The sequence below is a fragment of the Pollicipes pollicipes genome, unplaced genomic scaffold, assembly GCF_011947565.3.
Source record: "Pollicipes pollicipes isolate AB1234 unplaced genomic scaffold, Ppol_2.1 Scaffold_2555;HRSCAF=2994_pilon_pilon_pilon, whole genome shotgun sequence".
In the NCBI taxonomy this organism is placed as follows: domain Eukaryota; kingdom Metazoa; phylum Arthropoda; class Thecostraca; order Pollicipedomorpha; family Pollicipedidae; genus Pollicipes; species Pollicipes pollicipes.
The window spans coordinates 24,212,855-24,236,629 of NW_023596136.1; the positions used below are offsets into that span (position 1 = coordinate 24,212,855).

The 23,775-nt window shown below is 48.8% G+C and overlaps 2 protein-coding genes across 6 annotated transcripts in view; both read right to left on the reverse strand.

The window, feature by feature from the left end:
- LOC119104086 (sulfotransferase 1C4) overlaps nt 1-4,806 on the reverse strand; it is a 10,883-nt gene extending 6,077 nt beyond the window's left edge. The window contains exon 1 of the mRNA XM_037227766.1: nt 4,762-4,806. The gene's annotated coding sequence lies outside the window, so the exon portion shown is untranslated. The remainder of the gene's footprint in view (nt 1-4,761) is intronic.
- A 6,971-nt stretch (nt 4,807-11,777) lies between these two features.
- The window catches only part of LOC119104096 (AMP deaminase 2), a 34,276-nt gene continuing 22,278 nt past the window's right edge, over nt 11,778-23,775 (reverse strand). For all 5 annotated transcript variants that reach the window (XM_037227784.1, XM_037227777.1, XM_037227789.1 and 2 more), the window contains 9 exons: nt 22,056-22,185; nt 20,241-20,435; nt 19,145-19,276; nt 16,561-16,724; nt 16,102-16,228; nt 15,036-15,199; nt 14,503-14,623; nt 13,006-13,215; nt 11,778-12,497 (listed from right to left, as the gene is read on the reverse strand). In XM_037227784.1, coding sequence (XP_037083679.1) covers nt 12,183-12,497; nt 13,006-13,215; nt 14,503-14,623; nt 15,036-15,199; nt 16,102-16,228; nt 16,561-16,724; nt 19,145-19,276; nt 20,241-20,435; nt 22,056-22,185 — 1,558 coding nt within the window. In that variant the 3' untranslated portion in view covers nt 11,778-12,182. The remainder of the gene's footprint in view (nt 12,498-13,005; nt 13,216-14,502; nt 14,624-15,035; nt 15,200-16,101; nt 16,229-16,560; nt 16,725-19,144; nt 19,277-20,240; nt 20,436-22,055; nt 22,186-23,775) is intronic.

Genomic DNA, 23,775 nt, shown 5'->3' on the forward strand with positions numbered 1-23,775 from the left:
ATTCAGTCTTTTCTATTACATGGCCTTGGTCTTCTCCAAAGATGAGATAGAATCTCGAAACGTTAGAATGCAAGGAGCGATGAATAATGAGTAATTTTGCGCGAACCATCTTTAATCTGAGCGATGCTGCCAAGTCCAAGGCCCTGAAACTAGAATGATGCGTCAAAAAGCTCGTCAGTGCTAGTCAGCAGCCATTTTTAATCATGTATATATATATATATATATATATATATATATATATATATATATATATATTGCATGTCTACACTAAACATCGTGCCAGTTGAAACGACCAAATATTGTTTTTAAATATTATGCTTACTTGTAATTGCCCTACAGTGCTCTACGTCGTGGGAAATGTTGTAAATATTGGGAGATTTAAAACAGAGCGCTTCACATACCTAGGGCATTTGAACTGAAATAGCCATTTTGAGGATCATTGGACGCAGTTCATCGCCCTGCTCGTCTTAAAACCTAACCTCTTCTAGTTTCTAAACTACACGCCGGCGAAGATGGCAAACTATTTTGGGCAGGCTTCTTAAGGTCATCCAGGCATACATGACGCCATAATGATGTCATTCAGCTCTACCATTCTATTAGTCATGTGGTGGTCAAGGCAAAAAAGCTATAATTGTCAAGTTGCTCATACTTGGCATTCGTGAACACGATTTCCAGGTATAACGACCGTCAGTTGGCCTTCGATCAGTGTTGTGTAATTTGCCATGACGTAAGAAATAATGACGTATTGAGGGAGCATTAGCTTAACAGAGCAATTGTGTCGTCTAGAGCAGGCTTTTCAACTTAAAAGCATATCAATAGTTACAAGTGAGCTCATTTGATCATAGTTTGTTTTAATATTTTCAAACGTAGAACATCCTTCTTAATACATATGATTGAGCCACATAAAAGAGCGTGTTTGTAAGATCAATAATTTGAAGACGAAGTATTGCACAACCGATATGCGACCATTTACAACCTCTTTTGCATAAAAGAAAAGCTGCTTCTTAAGTACACTTTTCAACATACATAGTAACCCAAACCGACCGAGGAATAGCTTTGATCTCCTACTTGATGGTTTCCTTGGATCCCTTGATGGTCCTGGGCCCCCTCCGAACACTCTGCCTTTTAGGTGGTCCCGAAGTGCTACCTAATGGCCCCAATAGCCCAGACCTGCCTGATAGCTCCCTGGGGGCTAAGGTCTGAGCCATCAGGTGCCTACTCGAAATCAGCCTTGAGACTGATCACACGGCCTCCAAGTCTTTTTTTAGTCAGTCTCGGAACAGGTTTGAGGTGTGAGGGTTTGCTCCGTGTTGCTGGAACCAAAACTTCCTCATAAGCAACGGCTACAGGGTCTATGCCTCACTCTTGAAGGTTTTAGGGACCTGAACATGGCCTCGCTTGGTGACTGGCACTGTCGCGCCAGATTCATCGATGAAGAATGGTCCGATGCTGCCTCTGGCTGGGGCTGCGGCCCTCGTCTGTACATTTCCTGGGGCGTCCTGAGTGGCTTGGATGGTTTTTACCGGCTGCGTTAAGGTTCTCCTTACTTTTCGAGGTGGTTCTACCAGCTTTAAATCCTGCTCTTGGAAGCAGCCTTCTCACATTCGAACTTATGCGTAAAAGTGTGCCGGACTTTCTTGAATACACCTGTCTTGTAGTAATACTTGGCGGGGTACATCATTTAATAAAGCTCCCATCGAGGCCTACTTGGTTCACAAGGACTGCTTCTGCCGTGTCCTGCTGAAGAAGGATGGCCAGTGTATGAATTGAGGAAATATCAAAAAGGCGTTCGCGGGGTCGGCTTTTTTTTTGGGGGGGGGGGGGTGCTTACCCCGGATGCATGCGTGTCATCTCATACTTTTAGTAGTTCTACTAATTTCTATGATTCTTACAGCGAGCATCTGATCGTCCCTTTGCGCGCCGAGGTCGTCCGCTGTTCAGCTAAGCATCCCCCTTCCTCTTGTGTCGGATGCCAGACGCAACCTGAGGGCGGCGGAGAGGGAGAAGGGAAGGGAGAGTTGCTGATATGGGGCGTGGCAGGGAGACATTTGCCTGGGTCCCAAAGGAAAATCCAATATCACATAGGATTTCATGCTAATGGTATCATGGTATGGGATCGTGGGATTTTATGGCGTGGCGGGGGGTGGGATGGGGCGGGGGGGGCTCCACACAAATGCCTGATGGATGAATGATGAATATGATGATGACTATAATACGGCCATTACAGCGGGTGTGCGTCGCAACGATAACGCAGCGATAATTGGCTGGAAACTCCAGTCTAACAACTAACTGGGTAGCACGCGCAAATTGGTCAGTAGCTCCGCAGGGAGCGGGGAGCCATAGAGCGGAGTGGTCAGAAGTGAGCTGTTATTGCATCGCTCAGTATTTTTCATGAAAGAAAATTCACCTTCAAACGCATAGTGAAGACAAGTGAGGACCATTTGCGTGCTGTTCTGACACAAAAGATGAGGCGTTGGTGCAGGGGTGATTAAGGTGATGTGACCACAGCACAAGCCAGACCTATTGGTGCAATTTAGCAAAGCGAAGAGCGTTGTTGTAGATGTGTTGAAGTCTATCGATCAGTTTAGACGAGACCGCAGAATAAACACAACCCATAACGCATTCCGGTGTATTCATCTAGAAAACGCAGTCTGCGGATGCATTTCTGGAAGTGGGGGATCATATATATATATATATATATATATATATATATATATTATATATATATATATATATATATGGCAGAACCGCGGCCCCAGCAGCAGCATTAATCCAGAAACCCCAAACTGCGTGCTCTGCCGAAAGCGGGGAAATACCATGCACATATTGCAGGAATCTTAATGCTGAAGGACATTCCCCAGCGATGGCGCCAGCTTGCGGCCAGCCGTTGACCAGCTTGGCACATGCAGAGTCGAACCAAAGGAGAGCAGAAGCACCGACGCGGTGGAGGGCAACACTGGGTTTATGGAGCACACACAGAGCACAGTTTATACAGAGCACAGAGCACAACCTTAAGAACACTGCACCAAATCACTGGAATTAATGGAGTTGAGCACAGTAATAGCAAGCCTGGCGAAGTACCACGTGATTGCAGAAGCGTAACGCGCGTATTTCAGGGGCGTAAAGCACCTCCGAAGCACAGAAGTCATTTTGTGCGCATGGTCTTGTGAAAATTATTCTCTTTCGGTTCAAACGTCCATTTCATGATTTTGCCACGATGCAACACGAGTAAGGGAGTATCCGTTTGTCACACTCACGACGATGACGGATCGTGAGAGCAGCAATCAAAAACTGTGTGTGGTTAGCAATTACACGCACCACAAGACCGAGACGGCATGCACATTCCGAAAATGCAAAATGGAATTGGGAAAAAGGAACGCTGCTCACTGCAAACATACCTTATTTCACCAGAGGATCAAGTGCTTGATATGCAAATAAATGTATTGTTTGGAACACGTGTCTTTACCGAATCGAATGTCAGCTGGACTGTGCTCAACACTTCTTTGCAATATGCTATGGAAAAGGAAAAGGAAAGTGACGTAGGAGGTGAGGCAGTGAAGAAGCTCATCGCGCAAGCCAGCTTCCAAATGCAAACGTTGAACTAATAATAGCTTTTAAAATGTTCTACAACTTTTGAATATTGTTGTCAACTCCTTTATGAAGTTTTATGACCTGAATATGTGTGATAGAACGAGGTCCCTGCAGTGCAGTGAGCTGAGAGCCCGCTGCTGTTCGCCAGCGTGCCGGTATGTTTAAACATATTACGAAGCATGATGCTTTGCATTTCTAGGTGGTTTTGCACCGCCTGATATGCCTGTTTTGCACTGCCTGTAAACCTACTAGTTTGACAGATTTGATTGTTGCTTATGTGTTTGTGTAGTGTGACACATGTGCATGTGTGACCAATGATCACGTGTTTCGTTTGGCTCACATTACTAGTCGTGGGTATAGCCAAGATTCAGAGATGGGGTGGGGCAAACCTGGATTGGGTGGGTCAAAGTGGAAAGGAGTTGCGGGTGGGGTCAAATTTGCGAGTAACCCGATCTAAAAGTGGCAACTTAAATGGGAAAACAGGAAAGAAGGTGGGTTCCAGGGGCAAAATTGAAGTGGGCAAAGCCCACTTTTGGAAAATACGGAGGCATGTCTTTCTCATACGGAGGCATCTCACGATTACGATTACGCCCCCTTTTTCCTTGACCCGTCTATGACTTGGTCTCGCGGAAATTGTCAGCTGCGGAGTGCGATGCGAAACACGAGAATCTCGACCTAGAGTCAAACGTAAGGGCTCGCAGCGGTACCAATAACTACTGTTAGAGGCATTTCCGTTCACAAATCTCTCTAGAATACTGGCCGATTTCGTCGCCGTCAAGATCTGGTTTGACCATTTGAGATGCGCTCGCCTTTCCTTCTGCGCCGCAACTCGGAGTACGCCAGACATCCGATGTCAGGAGAGGGGTGTTTGGGGGAGCGGCGGCCGACCGCGGCGCGCCGGAAGAACGAGTCACTGCTCGCTGGACGAGTCGTCATGAAAATGTCATTTGTGTTTTAACGTTGATCCCAATGTAACGATAACGCTGACCCTAAAAACTTCTATTCATCTTCTACAATGTAGCTCAACCAGGTATTTTTACAACTATACTGGCACCTGAAATGTAGCCGTGCTTAAGGGCAATCAATTCGGTTTGAGCTTTGCACCTATGAAAACCAATTTCACATTTTACGTCGTTTACAGCCGTGCACCGTATGGTGCACCCTCCTCACCTGCCACAGTTCGATGCCCGCTGCCGGCTGTTTGGACACAGACCAACACACGGCCGGTCGGACGGCAGTGGTCCTCGCCGAGACCGGGAGGCGACTGTTTATCCGGAGCTTCCCAAACCGCGAGCACTCCGCCTGATTTGTAACCCACCTTGACCTCGCACCGTTCGCTGATCACATAGCCTGTTGCCATGACGGAGGGGCATGCTCGGAGCCGCCGCTGTGCTCGGAGTCGTCCGCCGCGCCTGACACGCTCACATCAGGTACCTTGCGGCACACAACGCTGGTGGTGGGCTTGTGACGTGCGTATCACGCGGATCCGGTGCCCCTCCCTCGGTGCATTTTCCCATCAGTAGGGTGCTCCCCCCGAAACGGTCGCTGTTCACAGCTGCGAGTGGCGAGGCGAGACGGGCCGTTTGTGGTGCCGGGTTCGCTCGCCTTTCTCTTGCTGCTATGCACGCCCGATGCAGCCGGGTATTATTTGGCCGTGACTCCGCCACTGCAATCCACCTTGACAAATTTGCAGGGGGTGCACAAATGCCGGTGGTGCCCTGGACCTGGGCAGTGTGCCCCACCTGGCTCGCTCCCCCCGTCCGTCGGTGCCGACTGCTCCTGTTATCAACTGGCGGGAGGGGTCTCATTTGGGTGAGGGAGGGGTCTGATTTGGTTGATAGGATCACAGTCTCGGATTGAGCTCTTGTATGACGGTTCATGGCGTCAGTGTCCTTGCACTAGCACACACACACACACACACACACACACACACACGCACACACACACACACACACACACACACACACACACACACACACACACACACACACACACACACACACACACGCACGCACGCACGCATTTACACGCACACGCACACGCACACACACATACGTATATATATAGATATAGATATATATATATATATATATATATATGTGTGTGTGTGTGTGTGTGCGTGTGTGTGTGTATGTATTCAAATACATACGTGAACATATATATCTTTAACATATGCATAGATATACATACATCAAATGGCGGAACCACAACCACTTGAAATAGGATATTCCCCAATTCCAGGACTGCGTCCGTAGATTGTATTTTCTAGATGTATTTCTATTTTCTAGACATTTAAACGCACTGGAATGCGTTGTGGTTTTTGTACTCTTGGCGCTCTCGTCCAAACTGATCGGTGCGCTTAAACACATACACAAAATTGCTCTTTGCTGTGCTGAATTGCATCAATGCAACAAAGCAAAAACAATTGTGCTTGTGGGTCTTCCCTGTGCTGTGATGTATCGCCTTTACCGCACTTTCACCAACACCTCACCTTTGTGGAAGCACATCAAACAAATGGTCCTCAATCATATTTACTTTACGTTTAAAGGTACACTTTCATGGATGAAAATCTCTGCGAGCAGTGTGAGAGCAGCTCACTTTGGCCACTCTTCTTTGACGCTCCCGGCTCCATTGCAGAGTTGCTGGAATATGTTCGTGCTTTTCAGTAAGGTTGTTGTGTTGGAGCTTCCAGCCAATTATCACCGAATTCTCGTTGTGACACATACCCGCTCTAACTGTCGTATTCTTGACGTGGAACTAACCACTGGACGAAGCACCCAGGCATGCTTTAAATCATCTATGCCACCAGGCATGTGTCTGGAAAGTCTCCCACCCCCATACCCCACCCCAAAATATTCCAGGATCCAATTACCCCGTAAACATGGCATCCTATGTGATCCTGGATCCATCTTTGAGACCGAGGCAAATGTCTCCCTCCCACCCCCTGTATCAGCAACCAACGCTTCTCCTCCCCTCCCCTGCCCGTTTACCGCCGCCTCAGTTTCCGTTTGGCAACCGACACAAGAGGAGGGGGGGGGGGGGATGCTTAGCTGAACGGCGGACGGCCTCGGCGCGCGAAGGAACGACCCGCTGCTCGCCGCATGAGTGATGGATATTGGTGGAGCTACTAATACTCGAGCCAAATGGCTGTCGCCCCTGATATTTGTTCTACGACGGCTTTTGTTGAAATTAGCACAGTTGTGTGCGGGAAATACTTATTTTAAAATATATTGAAAAACACCAATTATTTAAGAAGCGTACCTTTCTGAAGCATGTGTGTTTAGGGAGCTGGTTCTGTTTTACGCGAAAGTTGTGGTAAATGACTGCATGTCCGTTGTGAAATACCTTCATATTATCGCTCTTGCGAACACTTCCTTTTATTTGGCTTAATCAAATTACCAAACGTTTGTAACGTGTTGCCCAACATAGGACATCAAAGATAAAAGCATGAGATTCAAAAAACACTACTTGGTGGATTGGGGTGCAAAATGTTCAGCAATAGTGTATATATACATAGATATGAATATATACATATGTGTATATCTGTATACATGTATGTATGCCACAGCGTGGCCATACTTTCTGACGGCTGTTGCACATTTTGAGGTGGTTCTCCAGACCACGAGCCGTTCCCGCTCAAAACCGTTCCACTGGACGATGAGACGCAGCAGAAGATTTCCAGGGACTCCAGAGGATACCCCAATGGCCTCGTATCCTGCAATCATTACAGCTTCAAGCTGTCGGCGACGGTGACGCCCGGGGATCTGGACGGTATCTACAACCAAGCGCTGGACGCGCGTGACACGTGGGTGGTGACACCGCCGAAATGCGGCACCACCTGGACCCTGGAGATGGTGTGGCTCATCGTCAACAAGACGCCGCTCAGACCCGCCAGGTAGCAGACGGACGGACATTATTTGGTTGTAAACAGTTGTATTTGGTATCAGGCATTCAACTGCTTTATTCAAGAATCAAGCACTAACTAGGAGGCCGGTCACGTTGCAGGTGAAGAAATGCTCCCTTTGAGTGTTCCCAAATGCGAAACATCCCCTTTAAAGGGAGTGTTTCGTATTTACATTTGGCTTTGAAAGGAAACTGACATTTTGGAGATCATTCTGTGCAGTTCACAGCTCTGCCCTTTTAAAGACCTAAACCCCGGTAGTTTCTGAGATACACACCCGCAAGTATGTGCGGACTATTCCGTGGAGACTATTTCAAGGTCACCGAAGTATCCATCGGGCCATAGTAAGGTCATCAAAGCCCTGTCGTTCCATTACCTACGCGGCCGTCAAGTCCAAAAAAAAACGTAACTGTCTAGTCGCTTATATCTGGCTATTGCGAGCACGATTCCCAGATAAAGCGGCAGTCACTGTGCTCTCAATCAATGTTTTGAAAGGCGCGATCACGAATCAAGCAAATCAAGCAATGACGCGTTTAGGAGCATATTTACTAAACGGACAAATGGTGTTGAGAGTTTTTCCACTCGCAAGCATATCTATGGTTATGAGTGAACCTAATTCATCACATCTGTTCCTTGCTTCAATATCTTCACAAGTGGAACATTCTATTTAAGAAAATGGCCAAAACCAGGTATGTGAATGGAAGAAAACAACATAAAATATCTATAAAACCACGGATAATATACTAAACACCACGAGAAATGGCCAAACGCGCACACATAACGATATCCGAGTTTCGCAAACACTCGCCAGTTAACTAGCCACCACTCAGCACGTTAAACCACCGTAACTTGGTCAGCTTTTTTGCCGCAGTGGCAATTCTGACGCATCCATTCGGCAGCGACTCTGCCGTCGTACAAACATTCCATGACGTAATCAAAACTATGAGGTATTTTGGAGCATGTTCACAAAAAGAGAGATTATGTCTCTATTATGTCTCCAGAGCAGTCTTTTCACATAAATTATGTTTCAGTTTGTATTCATGCAACGATATAATTATATTTACTGCTATTATATGCTGATATATATATATATATATATATATATATATATATATATATATATATATATATATATATACTTATATACTTATGCTCATTGATTTTCCACTTATAAGTTAGATATGAAAGTAAGTACCCCAATAATTATGAGTAAGCGTCATTCATCATAACTGATGTTTGCTTTAATATCTTCAAATATGGAACATACCCTTTAAATAAACGGTTTCACAAATGCCTAGGCTTGCCGACGGATTATTCTATTAGCTGCGCATCATCTGGCTATGGCGTGACGCGCGCAATGCAATGCAGTCTACCCTGGCTGACGCAACTCGGTGACGGGAACTGGCCCGCAGGGCGCTTAATTGCGGCTAATCGACGTGGTCCGGGTGCATCCGGTTCATGCCGTAACGTGGACTTTTCACAAACGCCACGGATCGTTATACGCACTTACCGAAGATAACCACGATCAAAGAGCTTCAGTACATACGGTCTGCAGGATTCCGGCCCAGACACGCTGTGTACTGTTATTATCCAAGCTATGGAGCATGGATTCGCTGAAGAATGTGTTTTCGTGGCGGTTTTTAGTCGAAAACGGAGACAACTGCAGATTTATACGCATCTGATGAATTCGCAAATGGCTTAGTTGTTTCAAGGAATCCCGTGTGATCAACAACACATATTTTTCCTTTCTTCCAAGGTGGATTTTCTTGGACTTCGACGCTCTGACCGACAGGGAGGTCAGGCGCAAGCTTGTTCCAGTCGAGGCAAGAAACCCGGATAGGGATGCAGGCTTCTCGCTCACAGGTGACCGTCGCCGCCCCTCTCCGCGATTCGTCAGTTCGCATCTGCCGATGTCCATGAACAACCCGGGTCTGCTGGATGTCTGCAAGGTGGTCTATGTGGCCAGAAACCCTAAGGACTCCTGCGTCTCTTTCTGCCACCACCAGCGACTCTTCAAGGTGATGGACTTGAGAGATGAGACCTGGAGGTGAGCTATTGTCATGTGCAAATAGTTGTTATATTGTCAATAGTTGACGTTCCGTGGGGTGATGATATCCTGATGATATCTACGAAGATGTTTCTGAATCAAAAACTGCAGTATCAACGCAAATAACACATCTCAAACCCACGACGAGCGCCAGAACTTTCTGCTGGGGCCTTGTGAATCTCGTCCCATGTGGCAACACCTGGTAATGCAAGATCTCTCTAATAAATTTGCTTGCAATATCCACTCCCGAGAACAGTATGTGATGCTTTTTGGAACGTTTTTTGCACAGTTGTGTTTCGAGTCGAATGTTTGCTTTTTTGCGTGCGCTAAGGAAGGCTTACGGTCGAAAATGTATGTGCATGTTTTGGATAGCTTCATTTGAATATAACCATCGGTTTTTTGTATTTTTCTCTAATTATATGGCATTTGCTTGGCATGTACTTTAACTGCTTAAGGCAAACGCCCTTTATGCGTGAAAAACAGCCATAACTGTTGTACCACTCATCGTTTAGTTAGATTTGCGGCTTTAGAATGGATCAACACGCTCGGTTGGAGTGTCAAATTGACCCCCTTGAGGGTTTTTCCAGAATGGTTTCGGAACGGCGCGGCGTAACCGCACCAAATTTTGCATAGCTGTACACAATTGAATGGCACATCTCTGAGATGCTTTCTTAGGCATCGCAAATATTTAATGAGCAAATTGCAGTGACCTAAGGTCAGGTATGAAGGTCATACCAAGGTCACAACCAGCCTGATTTATTACTCTAGCGCCTGCTGTATGGGATAGTTTGTGGTGCTCATTTCTAATTTATTGACAGCAGGAACCGTATTATATATTTTCCATTGACTTCTTAGAAGTCAGAAAAGGTCATTGACCTTAGATGACCCGGGTGGACATTTTGTTTTAGCAACATACTTCCTAGCGTCACCTTTATTGCTTATTCAAATGCAACACTCAGAGCAGTCTTGCATGATTTGGTCACCATAACCTCCAAAAGGTCAAACAAGGTTACTGGCCGCAAATGGGCTTTTGACCTTTTGCTTACAAATAGTTGCCTAGGTTCTGGGGCACTTTAGAGACCAACCTAGAATTTGACCTTGTTTGACCTTATTTAACCTGAAGGTCATGACCTAGGAGGCTTAAACTTTGACTTAAGTGAGCTCACGTACAGGTCAAGACACGCTGTGAATTTGGTGTCTCTAGCTTTCTTAGTTCCCGAGATCTCAGGGGTGTCAAATTGACCCCCCACTCGAGCGAAGGGTATCTAGCCGGCCGCCCGGGCGCATGTTGAGGCGCTGCAATATTTTTTAAAAGTTGATGAAATGTCTCTAGGAAGTTTGACAACGAAATTATTCTTTGCGTGCACATTTATTGGCACTCAAAAGTCAAACCACGTTTATCGAATTTATGAATTTTTATTATTTATTTATTAACACGAATATTTATTAACACGAATTTATTAAACGAATCGGGACTCTCTGTGCGCATTTGTCTCTTCCGTCCATCCATTTCCTTCGCCCAAAGTATAAGAAAATGTAAGTTCTGACAACCAGCCGTGTGGGTTGGTCGAGGGCATTGCGTGCTGGTCGCGTCATTTTGTTTACACCGGTGCTGTCTGGAGGAAGACAGGCTTTGGGGATCATTCAACTCAAGGATCATTAATTCATCATACCATATTCATATCCCATGTCTGCTTCAACATCTGCTAATGTTGAACATTTCCTTCAATGAGTATGTTGTGAAACGCCTTTTCAGTGAGATGTCTATGAATTCACACAGCACATTAACAGCGCAGATTCGTCGCTATCCTACGTTAAATGAAACAAGCTACGACCAGACAACCCCTTCCCTCACCTCCCCACACTGCCTCCCCCCCCCCTCCCACGTACCGTTGTTCGTTAAGCATGCAGTTCATCAACATTAAGTCTGTTTGCCACTTTCATGCTCCTGCACTATCTCCCAAGGATATGACTTCTTGTAGGTACAGAGTAACAAATATACCATGAGTCACAAATAGTATTCACCAGACGAGGGCATGGGAGAGGGCATAATAGGCCCGTCAGAAGTGCGCAGTCGGGTGCTGGTAGGAGCACAGCTCTCCAGTAACGATAGCCTTGCCTTGGCATGACGTCCAAATTTCCCCAGCCTTGGCGCGCAGCGTTATCGACGAAAAGCTTTGCGGGATCGCCCCAGTGTCTCTCGAATCACTGCCGTTTTGCACACATCCAAAACATTCGTTGGATCTTCACGTCTATTATGTGACAAGGATGTGACCATGGGGATGACCAGACCAGGTTCCGGTACGGTTGGACCACGTAGCTGTCCGGTAAAATGTCTCAGAAAACTGGCCCATCATCAGCTACGGATCCTACACTACCTTGCGTGAGGGAGAGTGCATCCCCAACAAAACATCTAGCGAGTGACAAGCTCTCCCTGCCTCTGCCTGACGCTGTCTGACGGGCGGACGAGTTTCCGGTACGTAGGCATCTGAAAACAACATGGCTCTGTCCGCGCTGTTATCCAGCGAGCGAAGTCGTCAGGCGCGCCGTCTTAAACTTGGCACCGACGATTTGGCCTCCATCGTCGCCGCCCTCTCGCGTGGTGTCTGTAAGCTACAGTTCGCCGCCAGGCTGCTAGATGTCTCAGCGTGGCGCCGGTGGCTCCTCGGCGATGCCGCCGCCGCTGCCGCCGCCGCTCTCATGGGTCGGACGCGACAGGTTCTGCACCGGGTCAGGCATTGCGTCCTGGAAGATGGTCTTCAGCTCCTCCAGCAGGGTCTCGTAGCGGTAGGAGACACGGATGTCGGGCAAGTTGGTGCGCGACACGTCGTTGCCGGCCACGCCCTCGCGCGTGTAGTTGGGCCCGAGCCAGTGTTGCTTGGTCTCGTGCGGGAAGCCCGACTGAAGCACCGAGTTTCGGCACAGCTCCGACATGTCCGTCGAGCTCAGTTTCCACACCTGCGGCACACGCCACCCCACCGATCAGCATGACGCGAATCTCTCGCAAGTGGAACGATCGATAAATGTACTTTTGCCAACTACCATCTTCAGTCATCTTCAATCAACGAACACCGCATTTCATTATTGTATGCATTCACCGAGCTCAAATGATGTTCTTCGTTAACTTGAAATATCTGAAGGCGAAATTCAAACAATCTTTTTACCAAGCTATATCTCAAAAGGTTACCGCCTCTTGATTCCTAAACACGTTCAAACATGAAAAGGTCACTTCTCGTACATAACACAGTTACCCCGGCCATGGCCGCAGCCAGCATTTTCTTAGAGGTAGAGGGGACTGAAAGGGAGCCTTAGCGACAACACACCAGAATAGTACCAAAGAAGTCATCTAAGGTACTGTAAAAATGCAAGCCCGAGGACCATTAAGAGCAGGAGCGGGTCCCTCTCTGGCTGCTCCCCCAACCACGGCCAGCGCGGATTGCCACGCAGCGACAGCGGCCAGTGTGACCTGGGCAGCGATGCTGAACTCCTCCATGAGCGGCTCCTTGGTGAAGTGGAACTGCAGCGGATCATCGGTGGACAGCGACACGTTCAGGCCGCGCGCCAGGTACTCCGGCAGCGGGTTGCGGTGGTAGTTGAGGAACAGCGAGTTGTTGCTCAGCGGCGACATCGCCACACCGATCTCGGCCAGGTAGTACAGGTACTGCAGCACGGGCACCTGCAAAGGTGCGTTCGCTTGGTGATGACGCGGCAGGCTCGATCATGATACTTCAGATTTACACGCCTGCATTTGCGAAACCATGCAAAGTGGCAGTATGAAACATTCAGACATGTTTTTTGTTTGGTTTCGAGTGCAATGATAGCAGATGTTTTTGTGTTTTGAGAATAAATTTACGACACAGGACTACATTTGAAAGTGTGGACCCATCGCGCGCGTCGGCGGATTGGTCAGCTGCCGCCCGTCGCCCGCGCTGGTCGTGGATCGCCGTGCAGTGGCTCTTTAAAAAAAATTGCTCGAAAACGGAAATTATAAAAAAAAATGTTGGTGGTGCCGAAACACTGGCAGCGATGTTTTAAAAGCAACCAAAAATTTAGGCGTGTTTAGCGAGCATGCCGGAGAGACACGCCCAGAAAATCTTGGGAGGGACAGTATCGACCCCTCCCCATATCAGGGCGAGAGTTAAGCATTCGGTCTGCCAAATCAGTTTTCCGACTTTGTGGTTTCCAGAACGGAAAGAGCTTGTCGACTACTGAATAAGTTTTTCACCAATACCAATGTGAAATAGACCTAAACGATTCATGTCATGCTTTACTATTTGGAAAAAGGGGTGAGGGATACTGTGCCGCAATATTTTGTGGTTGGTACGGCACCGAATACTAACTCATCGGCGTTAAGTTCCTTATTGTGCCCCATCATGGGTCAATGCCGGAGCTACACGTCTTTCATCAACGCGGTGATGTAGAGAGCGAATGACTGGCAGACCCATGCCATGACCTGTGGTACCATAAAATCGTTAGTAGAAGTCGCAGTTTGTTACGCGTTGACGCCGCAGGAACGAGTACTCATGGGAGCCAACCATTACCAACCAGATTACCACGGTCAGTCCGACCTCGAACTTGAAATCGTTGCTCCGAATGTTGCTGGTCCCAAATGATGAGCGCAACAGCTGTCGAGGCCACAACCTTTCCCGTTTAGCTTAACAGAGGTGCGTGGCGCGCTAAGACTGCGACGATGTCATTGATCAGTTGATACCAAAGGTGTGGGTGGCACGTTCATTCGACATCGCTCATAAAGGAATGCGGACCGTGATAGGCAGAGCCACAAACGCTCGATACCGGTGACACTGGAGAGGAAAATCCAAGCACGAGTCATTCTCAAGGGCACACAGCGAATAATTTGCACACTGGACGCGGCGCGGCCATGTCCCGGTCCCGTGGCGGTGGGCGGTGTGTTGAGACCCCGCTGACGCACGCTCCCTGAGACCCTGAGACCCCCGAGACGAACCTTACGCAGGCTGAGGCCGTGGTTGATCGACTCCGCCATGAGGAAGGAGCATACCAAGTGGTTGACAGCTCCAGCCTCGCCGCAGTGCGGACGGAACACGAACGTGTTCATGTCTCGCTCGCTGCGGACGACACGGTGAGGTCACCCGCGGGCACAGACTGGGGGTGGCAGTGAGGTCAGCCTGCCTGTCGCGCTCGCGGCGGGCGACATGCGGTCACAGGTCGGGGGTGGCAGTAAGGTCAGCCTGTCTGTCGGGCACGCCACACCGCACCGAAACAACATGATGGCAAGGTCTGCTTTTACCAGCAGGAAGAAAACCACCTTTTGATTTAAGTCACGGTGGTTTCATGCGAAGCGAATGGCCGACAGCAGCCACGTTCGTTGAGCGCAGCCGAATGGCCGCAGTGGTGTAGCACATACAGATCGGCCCGTCCATCGAAAAGTGAATCCCATCAACCTCAAGTCCTCAACCCATCATGTCCAAGAGCCGTGCCTTGGAACACAGCACACGGCTCGGTTTGCTCAACACGTACTCCCTCAGGCCATTGAGCACGGTCATGTTGGCGTAGGTGTAGTAGATGTAGTAGGCGTAGGGCGGGTTCTCCATCTGCGTCCAGGCCTCGGGCAGCGGCGCGTCACGGTCGAACACGATCGTCTCTGGCTTACTCTCGTCGTCCACCGAGTCAAAGCCAGCCACCTGACCGCGGCAGAGTCAGAGTCACCTCAACAGAGGCGCGTGGCACGGCCCTGGCAGGTGAGTAGTGAGAGGGGAAGATGACGACAAGCGGTATTGAGAGACGTGTCCACCTGGTGGCCAACGGCTAGCGATTTTCTTATTCGTAGCTGTACTATATTTCGTGGGTCTGCTGAGCTGGTTCCGCAAATGTTATCGTGGCACTTAATAGAATACAGCAAAGCACTGCGGGTGAAAGGATGGAATAGAGTAAGGGACTGTGGACAATCACATTATGTCCCCAACATTGGAAGTCGCGTCCTTTGACACGGACCTTTTCAGCCACTGATTATTTTAACAATAGCTTGCCTCTAATTAAACGTGATTGTGCGTTGCCCACGCAAGTCCCATTAGTATGTTTTTACTGGCTTATTTTGCTAGTGGCAACATTTACCGCGACCCAAATTACTGTGCCTTTCCTTCCCTCATTGATCACCAGGTCGCGTGACCCTGATAGATTAAGAATGGGCCTAAGCTGGGAGATTTCCGATGCTCATCTTCCTGCTTGTAACAATAACAGGCTAAGGACTAGGAGGGAGGGCTCGCGCAATATCTCACTTCTCGTGAAAGGTGATTTTCATCAAACCCTCGATGATCCTAGAGGAGAACTGATTTAAGCCATCACGCACGTTGGGGAGTCTACGCTCATGTTGACGGCATCGCCTTACCGCATTATTTCACCCGTGTGCCAAAGTTATCACATTGTACCATAAGCTTTCTCATCTAGGCGTATGGTGACTGCAGACACAACGTCCCATCAAAGTGACCGTGGGAACGTGACGCGATTCTTGGCATGGACGATACCTTGGCACAACCAAGATTAACAGGTAGTTCCGTCAGGTCAGCGTCGACTGATATGCACTCACGTGCTGCAGGAAGAGATGCAGCTCCGGATGTGACTTTGGGTTCAACGTCACCTCAAACAGCGGCTTGAAAGTGTGGCTGATGATCTCGCTGAAGTTCTGCACCAGGTTGTTTGAGCGGTAGATATCACTGAACGTGGAAAGGCTGGTTTTCACATCGAAAAGTGGCCGACCTGTACCGCATGTTCATCTTCGGCGCTACGACATACCACGGGGGACTTTGTAGCGTTTTTCGCATCATGTCCATTTAACAAGGACGCACGTGTCATTTCGAAACCGCGCGTGCATTTCTCAGACAAACGATGCCAACTATTCTATGAGCTTAGCCGATCCGCCTGCGTAAAACGTAGTTCCCAATGGATACAACTACGTCCGCTCTCCCAAAAGGAAGCACACGCTTCTGAATATCTGCACGCTGGCTGATTGTGACGCGCGCGACGGCGGGCCGTCCGAGGGACTCACTAGAGCCGCGGCACCTGCACCAGCCAGCGCACGTTGTCCGAGTAGACGTTGTTGCGCACGGCCCACTTGGCCAGCTTGTCCCACTCGTCGGCGGAACGGCCGTAGATGGAGAGCCGCAGCTCTGCCGACTGGTACTTGCTCTCCTCCAGGTCCAGACACACCTCCTGCCGGCGTGGCCAGCGCCAAACGCCGCGTCATCATAACGCGGCGGCTCTCGAACGGACGTGGGCGCGGTCAGGCACGTCGCGTGCCAACGTTTTGTCGGGACCGTGGTCGGGCACTGCGACTCATTGGCGTCTTACGCTTGTTTCTAGCTTCGCGCCGCCATATGCCTTTTGTCAAACGATTCCAATGCCAGGAGAGGAACACCCGCCGTCCGGCCCCTGTCAGCTCCGTCACAGTAGACACCTGGCGTGTGACTATCGCGTCGAGTCGGCCAGTGTGCTGCCTACTTCTGTTTTCTGCATGCTCGGTCACCCAGTCCATATTACCTTTTTCTGTACGGTAACTTTACCATGCATCCTACATTAAACCATTTGACGCCCAACGCAGGGGTGTAATTCCCATTCAGTTTGTGGTGGAGGTCTCCAGCTCAAACTTTGAGGATTAGCACGTTTTGGGTGTATTTCATGGCAAGTTTAGCCATTTCTTTCAGCTCCTTTAAGTCTTCTTCCTCAGCGCTCCCACGTTCGCCGTCCCACGCTCTGAAGCTATTTCGCGAGACTTCACCCCTGCGCTGAGGTTTCTAGAAGCGTTGAGCCAATTTTGTCATCTTATGGCTGAAAGCCACTGCAGATGCTTGTCATATCTTACGTCAAGCTTAACGTTTTGGAAATATCCGCGACTCACTCATAAGAGAAAATGCATGGAAAATGCACCTTATGTCGTGTGTTAAATCTATCAAAATCCCGTGATAGATTGAAAACGAATGCTATGAATTTATGTTAAGTATTACCTAACGTCAATGCATGACTTCTTGCGCCAACAAAGGTGGCAAGCACATTCATATAGGAAGGGGGCTACACTCCACCTCCTATGGGTACTTCAGGCTCGGCTGCGCCTAGTTCGCCAAGGGATTGCCTTAAGGTGCAACTGCGGTCAGAAATACGCGTTCTTTTACACACTATGAAGCGGAAAAATTGTGCGGCAGACATGGGTATCTTAAGAACAGCAAAACTAAGTTGCTGGGAACCAACTTTTTGAAACCGAGCTTGTTGAAGGGAATACGTGTCTGAAGTGCCACGCCTCATGTCTGTCCGTTACGACGAACAAAATGACACATGATTCCGTTTGTCCGTTCGCGAACAGACGCACCGCAAGAAGGATAGCAATCTGAGCCATCACAACGTCTCGTCTGGAAGCATTTCATGCCGGTGAATTACTTCAGTCAATAGCAGACGTTTGAGCACATATAAAAACATCGAAACATTGGACATACTAGCAGAGCAAAATCAATGGGGCATCCGTTTAAACTTTGCCGTGAAAATATTTTCCTGAGACACAACGCGCGTGGTTTAATCTCCGCTATTACCTACTCGTATAGTTGGGTGTTCCTCGCTCTGGTGTTAAACGCTTTACTCTGATGCTAGTTTTGTTTTATTTTATGTGGAAATTTTAACTGCAGCTCTTTTTGTGATCTGCCACCAAATAACAAACACCCGGTGCCTCTAAGCGTGTCACAATGTATCATTTCTGGCATTGAAGTCACCCTGGGAGTTTTCGTTCATGAAACTTACGCCGCCTATTATCTCTCGACCTCTTATTCAGAAACAACATAGTTTCCACAATGGGCCACTATGGTAACTATGCTGCAGAACATTTCCGTTTTCGTTCCATTAAGGCCTGCACGTACAAGACATCACCAGATCATGAACAACCTCAAACGAACCACTGCCGCGAGCCACTGCACGGCCAGCCGCGCTGGTCAGCCTCGCTGGAGCCGGCGGAGGGGCCGCTCTGACCTGCGCCTCTGTGGTGGCTTATGCCGCCGGAGCCAGAACAGTGGCTGACGCAATCAGAGTCGGCGCCTGGCTCGATCGCTCCAGCGCAGTCACCGGCCTCACCGAGGTCAGCGCAACCGCCGGCTCAACATGTGGCAGCACTCGCTGCTCCCCCCCCCCCCCCCCTCTCCGCCCCCAGTTGGTAGAACAAATATATCGATCGCAAACGATTATTGTTTCGCGACGTGACATTAGGTCACTACCAGAGGATCACAGCTACTTTCTTCACCCGAAAGCTCTTCCGAGGGAGGAGGTGGTCGCCCCCCCCCCCCCCTCTCTGCCGCCTTGGCTGCGTTTCTGTACCCCAGTATAACATCACATGGGCATAGGAAGGCAACATTGAGACTATATGGCTAAGACTTCATTCGCATATACCAGTCTTAATTTGTCGTAGCGTGTCTCATAGCCAACTTTTTCTGGAGTGGTCTATGGGCGGCGAAGAGTCATTTTAACATATCATATAAAATCGCATTAAGGCAAAAGGCAAACATTTAGAAATCTAGCTCAAGTGTTTAGGAGTATCCAGAGTCAGAGAAACCACAAATAAATCTATGCGCCCCACATACTTCCAATCCTTTTCTTACCTTGATGATGGATGCGAAGTATTTCCCATTAATGTAATTGTCTGTCTTCAAAAACACCTCACGGAGCCTGCTCTCACCCACCGGGTTGTACTTGGCATTGAATTTATCAAAGCGATGAAACGTGTTGCGATCCTGAGAAAAGCAAACACGCATCAGTCAAACCAAGCGACAGCCATAGGGAGTCAAATCTTGAGCATTAGATGCTGGAAATTTTTACCCACAGTAATCGACATTGAATAGGCTTTGAACTAGAAGTTATCAAGCAAGCATAAACTACATTAAAAACGTTAGTTTTATGGAGAAAGTATGTATAAGTAATGTTCCAACAGAGCCGAGTATCGTTAATTTAGCCAACACTTGCTTGATCACGTCGTCAGGCCAGTACTTCCCTGACATATTAAATGTCGATTATTGTTAGAATAGGAAATCCGAACTAGTAATGACAAAAAAAAAACAGACGATGAAGGCCCGAGGGAGGCCCAGGATCAAAAGCTCGTCTCCGATATTTTTAGATAATGGTTGGCATCATGAGACTATGGTTTAGCGTAACTCTGCTATGTATGCCTAATTATGAGTCTCAAACCCACACTCCGTCAGACCTGTTTTGCTTCTACCAAGCTGCCTATTAAGTTCATTGTCAAAAAGCATAGCACGGCACGTAACTAGACACAGTGCCAGTAGCCAACAATCAAATATCTGCGCATGATGTGCAAAGAGTTCCTTGATACCAGCGGCCATGGTGCATATAAGGACATCGGGCTTCGCTGGCCTGGAGCGCAGCCGGGATTTTCTTAGGGGGGGGGGGGGAGGGGGAGTTCAGGATCTTAGTGATACATCATCATAACGAAACCGAAGAAGATCGCAAACTCGAATTGTTTTTTTCATGTATCTACTTAACAGCGATGAGTTTTACTGCACCGTTCAACCTACAGTGAGCGCTGAATTTTAACTTTTTGCCAAGAAGTAAATTATTTACGGTAAAGGTTGCGGTAATTCGTCTACGGCGATAGAATCACGAGGAAAATGCTGGCCTAGGACGGGGGTGGGGACATGCACATTCATAACTAGCTCACTCCACCAGGTAGTTTTCACTTACTGCGTGAACATCCAGCATGTCTACATTGAGTTCGTACGGCGTCAAGTTCATGTGCTCGAACATCTCTCTGAGCGTCATCTTCTTGCCCTGGTTGAGACACACTATCTGTTCGCTGTTGTTTTTCATCATCTTCTTGATGAAACGGAGCAGGTGCTTCTGATTCATGCAGCTCGACGCATGGATGTGAGTGTCCACCTGAAGGGATATACGACAAAGTGTGTCATTGACAATATCACATGGTAGTGAATGTGTCTATGCATATATATATATATATATATATATATATATATACGTATATATACATATATAGACATGCATACACACACACACACATATATATATATATATATATATATATATATATATATATAATAGAGATATATTCAGGGCAAATGTAACATAAAGAAAATGAGAAGAAAACACATGACAAGCATGCAAAGAAATTCGGGCAGAGTGACCATCATGAGCTGTGAAGTAAAATGTGCAAGAGACTGCTTTCACCTGGAGCGCGACAAACCATCGTGTTACAGAAGTTGTCACTAGTGTCAACAACTGTCATGCTAAACATGGTTGGCCAACTGAAGCATCCCCCTGGGAAAGCACGTTTTGGAAACATCCATGCTGTGTTTTAGTAAGACGAACTTCCAAAGAACATCAGCATCAAACTGCCGCCGCATCCACCCATCCACCAGTTCCAGCGAATGATGACAGCGATCCTTCCCACGTTGCCATGACGACGACATTAACCTGGCCTCGCCACACAATCGGCGGCGTTAATTGCCTTTGCCGGAGAACGGAAAGCGGCTCATCACCCGTCCGGGGATGCATGCGAGGCACGCCATCCACATAGGACATCACCAACTGCGCGGAACTCTCTACACATGGATCGAGAGATGGGGAAATTACTGCGGATGGGAGGAGGGGCTGCAACGGCGCACGTTTCAGTCCGTTTCCCGGCCTGAGTGGTTTGCCGAGCCCACACTCTAAATTCGCATCGCTTACATTGATTATCCATAATGACTGGCCGTCGAGAGTTGCTGAGTAACTAGGGCATCGATCTGCAGCTGCTCACCCCGAGGCACTCGGCGGTGGGGATGGAGGCAGGGGCAGCGACCCTCCATTTCGGCAATGCCTGGCAATCGCTCCTCCAACTTTGGATATAACTAAATGTTAACCGTGGTATCGCATGACAAAAGCCGCATTCCCATGGAATCCACCCTCCCCCAGCCTTCCATCAGTTTCCTGCCTCTGCGTTTGGCCGCCATTCAACGTCGAGCAGCTCGCGTGTCTGCCAAGTATCTGGCTGCAGGCGCCGGTGCCTGAGGCACCGCTCTGCCAGCGGTGCGCCCCTCAGGCGCCGGTGCCTGAGACACTGCTCCATCAGCGGTACGCCCCTCAGGCGCCGGTACCTGAGGCACCGCTCCGCCAGCGGTGCGCCCCTCAGGCGCCGGTGCCTGAGACACTGCTCCATCAGCGGTACGCCCCTCAGGCGCCGGTGCCTGAGGCACCGCTCCACCAGCGGTACGCCCCTCAGGCGCCGGTGCCTGAGGCACCGCTCCGCCAGCGGTACGCCCCCTCAACGGGCGGCGCCTGGTCAAGCCGCTCCGCCAGCGGCTCGCCTCCGCCCTCAGGCGCGCCTGAGACACCTCCACACTTCGCCCTCAGGCCCGTCCTGAGGCCCGGCGGACGGCCCTCAGGTGCCGGCACTGAAGACGCTTCTCCAGCGGCTCTCCAGGCGCCGGCGCCTGGTGGCACTGCTTCTCCAGCGGTTGCTCAGGCGCCGGCGCCTAGGTCACCGCTCCAACAGCGGCGCACCTTGCGAACGTTGTAGAAGTCGCGGTGCGGCACAGCCTTCTGCGCGGCCAGCTCGCGCAGCTCGTTGAGCAGCACGTGTAGCTCGAACTTGGAGGACAGGTAGGTTAGCCGCCGGTAGCAGAACGACTTCCTGCAACGAGGCAGCCGACGGTCAGCTTCGGCCGGCCCCGACCGCCGACACCGATGTGCTCGCAAGCTCCGGCAAACATGCAGCCGAGAGATGGGTATCGCATGATGCTATATATTGGGTCTCATTAATGTATTATGCGCAGTGCAATGTATGAACAACATGCACAACGCAATGCAATATGCAATGTTCAATTTATCGTGCGCTACCCAGAACTTCTATATCTAGAAAAGAGAGTACTGTTAGCCTCATTCCTCATAGAATAACCAGGAGAAAGCAGAGATAGGTGCACTGATATCGAGGCTGTATTCCTCTACCAAAACGAACATCAGAAGAGAATTCGAAATTTTGCATTTAGTTTTGAGGTTACTACTAACATCCGCTTCGACAAAGGCCTGTAGCCCAGATATTAATACATCCGTATTTCCTGTATCATAATTATTCAACGAGGAATAAGACTAACAGTACTGGCTTAACTGTATGCATAATGCTCCTCGCAAATGCACTTGACGACTTGCTTAATATTTAAAATTTCTTTGTAGGCACGAGTGTGGATATTCACTGGCATGCACGACAGTGGATACCATATCTATTTTGGTAGCTGGTATATTGGCATACTTCGATTACGATCGAGCCCGTAGGCGTATTCCACTTGGACATAGTTTTCAACCTACTCGGTCCGGCGCGAACGCTACATTTTCTAGAGCGCGATATATGTGCGCCCGTCCATCGCATGTTAATGCAGCCTCCAGCAGGACGAGGTGCAATGCCTACAAATTTGCGCTTGCAAATTGCTTGCTCAGGCGGATTTTCCTACGGCATGGCTTCATTATCGCAATTCCACCGTTCCACACTCGATGAACATGGGGAAATGCCAGGTGGAAGACGTTGAAGAAAACAGGTCAAAAGTAAGTCTAGATCTGAAGGATCCGGTGAGAAGCGACACGAACTGACAAGCTCCGATGGAGAAGGGAACGAACGCCGTTTGTGCAAACTGCCGACCGACGTGCGCACACGGTCACGCGACTTCATGCACAGCCATGGATTTGACTATTATGCTGACAATGTGTGTCAAACGTCAGAGATCAGAGAGCTCGCAGGCATGAAACAAACACATGGTGTAGCTATATGCACGGCCTCAGCTCATTAACTAGTCTCAAAACTGTATGGACTTCTCACAGGCGCGCTAGCAATCGACTAGAAGGCAGATGATGACACCTTTTCCGAATATCATCACAAGTTTCAGACGCTGTAACCTAAACGTTTGTGCGAAAAACAGAAATCACCGACATTTCAAAATTTTGCCGGTTAAACTTCCGATGTCTGACCACACTCAAATCGTGCGAATTATCACTGAATGTGATTCGTGAAAAGGCGCGAAAACGCTACGTCGGGGTCATTCGCCGGTCAAACTCCCCAGATTGGTGGGTGGACCTTTCTACGCATTGATAATACTCGCTGTTTTTTTAATGTGGCTGCCAGAGGTGTGGACTCGGTAAGCATGTTTTGAAACTCATCTGCGTTTACGTGATAACCACTGACGACTCCACGTTTGTGATCCGTAGCTTGCCTACCACCCATCATCGCTTTGCC